The following is an 8,294-nucleotide window of genomic DNA, read 5'->3' on the forward strand; positions in this document are numbered from 1 at the left end:
CAGAATACAGTTAATTTCTATCTTCTGTGTATATGTTGGATACTTTGAATTAAAAATATGGCCACAATACCTTATCATGATTATAATCTGTAAACACTGCTGTCAACTTGGTGTTGCACAACCTAAAAATGTATAAGAAAATCCTTCAAACAGTGTCTTTCAAAAGCACAGCTCAGAAGAGGCAGTTTCCCCTAGAAAAATTTTACCCCCCTCCCACACTAAAAAAAAAGAATTCCTATTTTCAAATTTTTTCCTAATTAAGATTCCCCGGTGTAAAATTCATTCCAAAGAATGGGTGGACTTAACTAGCCAGAAAAAATGCTGCAAATTTAACTTCCATAAAATGTTTATTTTTTTCCATCATATAAACCCCCGATATCTTAACTGTATGTTTATGGTACGGATGTGAATTTAAAATGTTCTTTTCGAGTTAAACTAAATAAATATCGAAGGCATGGTGCCTGAAGATTTGTTGAATATCAATAGGTAATCAGGGTCACGCATTTTTCATCGTCTGAATACATAGTCAGCGCATGTTTGTCGGCTGTTCTTACGAAAACTGTAGTTGTATATTGTCATTATTGAACAAAATAATGTCATATTAAAAGGAGAAGAGCCGACAAATGTGCGCTCACACTTAATTTAACAAAAAACATGTTCCAAACAAACTTCTCGCTTCCATTGTTACGACTTCGATTGACCTGTTAAATATTACAATTCATCACGTGATGTCCACCTGCGAGTGTACTCGTGGAAACAGTTACATTGTATTCTTCAACCTGACCTAGATGTAAATCACTATGTTTGGTGCCGTTTTCAGTATTTAGCACATTAAATGTTGTTTTAATTTTGTGTGTCCTCACATTTAAAAAAAAAATCATAAAGACATCGCTGTAATATTCCAAACACGTATTCGAATTTCTAGAGAGAGAGAGATGGAGAGAGAGAAAAATGTCAACAACGACACCGATCGATAGCCCCGCCTCCTATTAATATTGATAGTGCGACCTAAAAACCATTCCGGGTACATGTCAAATTCCGGAAGACGACACTAATGTATCCTTGTTTCAATTTTGATTCATAGCAATAAGGCATTGCTTTTGTACATATGTTCTAGCTAAAATAACCATGTATACGTCGCTCTTTCTAGTGGTTGTAATATATTTTGGATTCACTTTATTTTCAACTTGTTAGAGTAGTCTCAAAAAGATCCAAAATAGGGCGTTAAGTCCACCCATTCTTTAATAAAAAGGCTCCTTTGTAAAACATGGATGAAAAACACAACATCGACAAGTTTTCATTTCTCACACTTCCTGATCATATCAATTAATACCTGTAGACCGCATCCTGTATTTCTGTATCCTGAAATCTTGGAGGTAGACGTTTAGGTATGTACTTATTTTCGCTGGCTGTTTTTCTCAGATCCTCAATACTGTCAATGATATTAAATGATTCCTCGTAACCAACCTTAATGGCTTCCTTGAACAAATCGTAATCCACGGCATTGGCTCCTCCCTCCAACATAACTAAAAACAAATTAAATCATTTAGGATTTTCCATCTAAAAACATAGGTAATCAGAGATTACAGAGCTCACCTCAACGAATGTTGTCTTTAAGTAAGGCAAAGTCACACAATTAACCAACAAAAAGTGTACATTTCAGAAATGAAAATATTTAAGCAATTTTGATCTGATACATTGAAATAGACCTACATAAAAAATTTAAACTACTTCTTCATGAAAATGTACTTAAAATTAAGCATCTGAAGCAAATTTGAGAGTTTTCATCTCCTGATGCAACATTTGTGCAAGTTTGGTTTGGTTTATACAATGTTATATATGCCTTTAAGTTTTTTGGTAATTGACCTGCACCCATAACTTTTACCTGGTCTATTATCTGAAAAATGTATGTTGAATTCAGCATCTGAAGCAAGTCCATTAGTGTGCATCTAAAGATGTATCGTCCATGCAAGTTTGCTCATTTTAGGGCTCATAGTTAATTGGAAATGAAATATGCATAAAAAACTAACATTTTCACTGATCCACAAAATGTAGGTCAGATTCAGCATCCGAAGCAAGCCTGGTAGTATGCATCCTTAGATGTATCATTCATGCAAGTTTGGTCAACATAGGGCTTATAGTTACTTGGAAATGAATCCTGCACCAAAAAATTTAACCTATTCACTCAACCGGAAAATGTAGGTCAGATTCAGCATCCGAAGCAAGCCTGGTAGTAAGCATCTTTAGATGTATCATCCATGCAAGTTTGGTCAACATAGGCTTATAGTTACTTGGAAATGAAACCTGCGCCAAAAACTTTAACCTGTTCACTCAACCAGAAAATGTAGGTCAGGTTCAGCATCTGAAGCAAGCCTAGTAGTATGCATCCTTAGATGTATCTTCCATTCAAGTTTGGTCATTAAAGAAGTCATAGTTACTTGGAAATGAATCATGCACCAAAAACTTTAACCTGTTCACTCAATCGGAAAATGTAGGTCAGATTCAGCATCTGAAGCAAGCCCGGTAGTGTGCATCCTTACATGTATCATCCATGCAAGTTTGGTCAACATTGGGCTTATAGTTACTTGGAAATGAAACCTGCACCAAAAACTTTAACCTGTTCACTCAACCGGAAAATGTAGGTCAGGTTCAGCATCCGAAGCAAGCCTAGTAGTATGCATCCTTAGATGTATCATCCGTGCAAGTTTGGTCAACATAGGGCTTATAGTTACTTGGAAATGAAACCTCCACCAAAAACTGCACCGAAAATGTTAACCTGCTCCAAAAACATTAACCTGGTCATGCCTTTGCTGAAATTGCAGCATCTGAAACTTTGACTGGTACAATGAAACACACTAGAAGCATCTTCATGCATGTCTAATCAATACAGGATATAGAAAACTGGTCCAAAAAACTTAATCTGGGACGTCGACGCCGAGGGTATTACATAAGCTCCCCCAACTTCGTTGAGGTGAGCTAAAAATTATGATCATAACATACACACAAAAACCACTACATCTTTAAAGGATTACAAACACTTCAAATTAGTTACTGGTATCTAAATCACTGATATCTTGAATACATTACAAGGGATATATTGTATAATCCATTCCCTGTTTACTGGATGTATACATTTGGTCCCTAGCTAATTCTTCTGTAGCATAATGTCATTGTAAGTGTAGTGTGGTAACCCATTCCCTGTTAACTGAATTAGTTTAGCTGCAGAACTCTAGCTCTCTGAAAAATATATTGACAGACCTGAGAGCTACAGTGCCACTCATAGAAAAAAAACTATATTTATTGTGCACAATAAAAAGTGTGCTGTTTCTTGGTTTTTTTCTCCATGTTTTCAAACTGCTATCTCAAAATATTATTAACCATGTGTTCCTAACACATTTTTTCACTGTTTCCACAACAAAATAATCCTTATAATTGTTGTTAATAGCTTCCCTCGCCTTGAAATTGAGATCATCGAAAACTTAGTCTATTCATACTGCCATTTTAGTTTGCAAGATAATTCAGTCCAACGCACTTCGTGCAGATGTCAACTTTAAGCGAACTTCATAGAGGAGTAAGGAATTTGTTTTAAATCTATCATTTTCACAATTCAGGTAAGTATTTGGAAGAATTAATCCAGAACTAAGCGCAACTTTTTGTGCGCATTAAATGTTCAGTTTTTACTATAGGTGGCACTGTAGCTCTCCAGTCTGTCAATATTTTTTTCGGGGAGCTACAGTTCTGCAGCTAGAATTAGTTATGAGGTCCCTAGCGATTTTTTTGTAGCAATACACCAAAGACCTGTTCATCAGAGAGAGCGCTCGTGAACATATTTATTGAAGATATAAGGAATTTCACGAGTGTTTGCAAACGTTCGCTCAGTTGAACAAGCCTCTGGTTTCATTGTCAATGTGTTTACCTATTCCTTGTTTACTGGACGTTACCACGAGGTTGATTTTACTCTGCTCCAGCTCATGGCGAAGTGGATTTATTACAAATCTATCATCTACATATCCAACCCTGACAGCCCCTGCAAGAAAGAAGAATCAAATGTATACTAAGCATTCAACACAGATTGAAATATAAGAATCTTAATGACCTTGAACTTGGAGATAAAACCGAGTGATAGTGAATACATAAATGAAAGCAGAGCATACTTCCGCATTCTTATGTACTTGTGTACATGCATCTCCATTTTAATTGTCACAAGATAAGACAAAATAACAAAAGGTCAAGTTTATCTCTTAAGAAAAACAATTTGTTCTCAAGCATCTGTAAAGAGTTTAATAGTTAACTAATACATAATTTTAGAAAAATAAAGACAATAACAGACCTACAGGACCGTTCCATTGATACTGTACAGAGGACACAGCTATGGCAGCTGACGCTGTATACAATAAAAGGAAATATACTATAAATTAATTAAAAAGCTGAAATATTCGTTTAACCGCTATCCGATTACCGGTAAATGGAATCCACTGTAATATGAAAACAATCAGATATTCTCATATCAAGTTAGAAATATTACTAAACATTTCAGAGAATTAAATTAACATACTGGTATGTTTACTATTTTGACTTGCTACAATTTTTTCACAATGGTAAATAAATAATTTATCTAGTGATTGAAGAAAACATGAATGATGTACAAGTACCTGCATTGATGCTGAGAATTGTGGGATCATTTTCTCCATCAACTGCTAAGACATTACAACACACCTAGCGAAGAATTGTAAACAATAGGCATGAAAAATAAATAAAATTCAAGCTTAAAAATAAATAAATAAAATGCAAAATTCTTCTTTATCAATTAACATATAATAAGGCTTAAAAAATTTCAAATTGTAAACAATGTGTACCTGAATTTCCCTGCTGCTTTCATCTTGAAAAAGAGGTCTTATTGATCGATCTGCAAAATTAGAATTGTTAATGAGTGTTTTAAACCTTCCACACCAAAAATCTAAAGTTTACTATTTTTTCTATATAATCAACAACATGATGTTGTATGTCTGTTTTATGATATTTGTACATTTTTACCCACCTACAATAGGGAGAGGGCTAAAATAGGCTGATCGAGCCTGCTGCCCAATCCTATTCACCCTAAGATCAGTGAATAAAATACTGTTTAAATTAATTACCCACCTACAACACGACTGGTGAGGATTTCACTCTCTGATGGACCCCGCTCTCGACGGAAATAGTTCATAGGAATCCTCCCAGCTGCTGCCGCTTTCAGTCTGTAATCTACCTGTAATGTACAAGCATCAAAGGGAAAGTTAAATAGACCCTGAAGAAGTCTCTTAATTGTAAATATTTATCCAGTCACAAAAAAAATAATTTTTATATCAGGTTACAGTTGATTTTAGGTGTTTAACATATGTATAAAAGTAAAATTTACAATGCACTTTCTAAAAAATATATGTCGCTTCTAAATCTTCAATTTTTTTTGCATTAAATAAAGGGTAAACATTTAATTTAAATCTACATGTATAGTGTTAAACAAACATATACAATGAAAGCTGTCACACATATTTTAGAAAGATCCCCCCTCCAATTCATGTTTAAAATTAGTTAAAAATTTTCTATTAATATTCATAAATGTTCAATGTTTGTTTCAAAGATATTTAGCTCAATTTATGACATTACAATGAATGTAACGATCAATCTCAAAATAGTGACATGAGTTCACATGTTTAAGAGCTAAGGGGAATGAAACCTACAGCATATTTTACTGTATCAGAAGGGTCAGTCTTATACATGATATAATAGTGATGTAATGGACACACTCACAGTCAGAGGAAGAAATGAAGATGGCTGGGATAAATTTTTTGTCACTGCTGTTACAAGAACACTGGTTTCACCTTGCTGAAACAAATTGAAAAAAAAAAAAATATATATATATATATATATATATATATATATATATATATATATATATATAAAACTGTTTGTAATTCAATGTGTTCAAAAGGTCTGATGAACAAGAAACACTCCAGGTAAATGGAAATTTATAAAATCTGCAGATCACATGATATTTTTATACCTTTATAACTGCTGCACCATCTGCAAATTTGGCCAGTTTCCCTGTCTCTATTGTAAGTGTTCTAAACAACAGAAAAGAAACGTAATACAGTATTAAGTCAGCAATTTTTAATATTTCCAGGGCTCGACATTAACTTTTTTTCCTACTTGTCCATTCGGACAAGTGACCATTTCACCAAGACATTTACTTGTCCGAATCTCAACTTCACTTGTCCGAAAATTTTCAATAAAGTTCAATAGTTTCAACTTGAAAATTAAAATTAAGTCCATTTTATTTACACATGTCATGCGCTTGATTGATTCTTAATGTTATTGATATATACCGGTACAACAGACACATAAAACGAAATTTAATTTAGGCTTTCTGTCCTGACAATAACGTAAATGTCCACAAGTGATTACCTGTCAACATCAAACAATATTCACACTTCGGTTCGTATCTTCCATGACTTTTCATTTTAGTATGCAATTAGTGAACTTCGATCCCGATCGAATGTGAACACAATATTAATATAGCGATACATATCGGGATCGATGTTAGGATTTTATGTACAGCTTCCGTCTTGAGACTACCGATTTAGCTTTCAACAGTCGCTCTTTTTATTTTTTAGAGACCCCTTTACATTAAAATGCACTTGTCCAATCGGACAAGTGCTCAGCAATATTCAATTGTCCGAATTTATTTTTCATTGGTACCGGACAAGCGGACAAGTGTTAATGTCGAGCCCTGATTTCAAGAAACATTGTTATTTACATCACTGCCCATAGCTTTATACTTTCAACCTTTTCTACAAGCATTACCATGAATCAATCATTCACTTAATATGTTGACGGTGCGACCGTTAGAGCGACCGCAACCTCTTCTATTGTTTTAATTTAGATCGGGCTCGTCAAACCGCACGTGACATTTGGTGCGTCTAGACTCTGACGTCACATGACATCGTATGTAAGTTACAAATACCAAGAAAAAACTGAACAGTGCTGAAAGTTAATGAAAAAAGTTACGTTTACTGTTTATCTTCAATATGTATCCATTTAATCAAGACGAGTAAACTTTTTGTTGAACATTTGCCGTCGTTCTCGCAAAAACGCAACTTTGCTAAGTGATGCATTGTGGGACAAAATTACTGCAGCAAAGAATTCTAAAGAATGAATGTGCAGTGGTCCGAATTTTCTCTTCGCCCAGGCATTGTCATTAGAGCTCGCAGTTACGAGTGTCGCTTCGCGACACTCGCTATTAAGTGTCAGTTAACTTCTCATTTACTAATTATAGCGAGCGCAGCGAGCGTCGCGAAGCGACGCTCGCGAAGCGAGCTCAATAGACTAATGTGTATGAACAGAGGAAATTTCTCTGTGCAACCTTCCCAGAATTCCTGCACTACCCAATGTCCTTTGCGCGAATAAATCAAAAATATTAAAAAATTTAAAGGAACATTGTTTCTTACCGAAATCTTAACGAAATTATTTTGCCTTATCTTATTCAAAAAAATTCCCCCATGCCACAACACCGGCCTTCACCTTGCCCTTCGGAAATGATGCAAATGACGTCACCGGAAACTTACGAATTTTGACGAAGTTATGTCGGTTGCTTCCGTGAAACTCAGCTAAAACATAGCAACAATTTACATGAAAAGAACGATTTAATGCAATCTCTTTTCCATAAAACTAGCGTTTGCGTTCTCAGTCAACAGAACTTTTTTTCTCATTCTGACGTCAGACTTTCGTCACTTCAACGGTTCGGGTATTTCCGATTTTGTCGGAAACTTCCGAGAATTTTCGAATTTCGATCCCGATGCTTGGGAAATGATTTCTTTTTGTTGTTTTGTTTTATTTGTATTATTTCTTTTTCTTGAATGATAGACAGTACATGTGTAGGTTTATGATAGTTAATAAACTGCGCTCGCCCCAACGGTCACACCGTAAAACATATTATTTGAAGCAATATAAAAACTTAATTTGCAAAAATTAACGTCATGTGGTTTAGCTCATATACCGCATGATAACATCAGCCAGAATTTTCTCTAAGAATGATTACCTGTTTCCAAGATTCACAAATGTTTCAAATGTTGATTGAAATCGTTTAATCACGCCATACCACTTGTATTTTAGCCATTTCTTTGATGGCACTTGAATTAATTTGGACATTGTTTTGATATTTAACTTCTTATTGATGTTTTCATCATCTTTCACGTTGACGGCCAAAACAAGGGCGCAGACATTTTGAAAAAAATATGATAGCTTGAACATGAAGTTAT

The 8,294-nt window shown here is 34.7% G+C and overlaps 1 protein-coding gene across 1 annotated transcript in view; it reads right to left on the reverse strand.

Annotated features, from left to right (window-relative positions):
• Positions 1-8,245, reverse strand: part of LOC134250344 (polyribonucleotide nucleotidyltransferase 1, mitochondrial-like) — a 40,289-nt gene extending 32,044 nt beyond the window's left edge. Inside the window, exons 1-10 of the mRNA XM_062732707.1 lie at positions 8,075-8,245; positions 6,041-6,101; positions 5,788-5,862; positions 5,140-5,245; positions 4,857-4,906; positions 4,653-4,716; positions 4,331-4,384; positions 3,917-4,027; positions 1,334-1,526; positions 71-122 (exon numbers count right to left, since the gene is read on the reverse strand). Of these exons, the coding sequence (XP_062588691.1) occupies positions 71-122; positions 1,334-1,526; positions 3,917-4,027; positions 4,331-4,384; positions 4,653-4,716; positions 4,857-4,906; positions 5,140-5,245; positions 5,788-5,862; positions 6,041-6,101; positions 8,075-8,184 (876 nt within the window). The 5' untranslated portion in view covers positions 8,185-8,245. The remainder of the gene's footprint in view (positions 1-70; positions 123-1,333; positions 1,527-3,916; positions 4,028-4,330; positions 4,385-4,652; positions 4,717-4,856; positions 4,907-5,139; positions 5,246-5,787; positions 5,863-6,040; positions 6,102-8,074) is intronic.
• Between the last annotated feature and the right edge of the window lie 49 nt (positions 8,246-8,294).

Source organism: Saccostrea cucullata, unplaced genomic scaffold (assembly GCF_032062105.1).
Source record: "Saccostrea cucullata isolate Sc308-1 unplaced genomic scaffold, CSIRO_AGI_Scuc_v1 ctg5192, whole genome shotgun sequence".
Classification (NCBI taxonomy): Eukaryota; Metazoa; Mollusca; class Bivalvia; order Ostreida; family Ostreidae; genus Saccostrea; species Saccostrea cuccullata.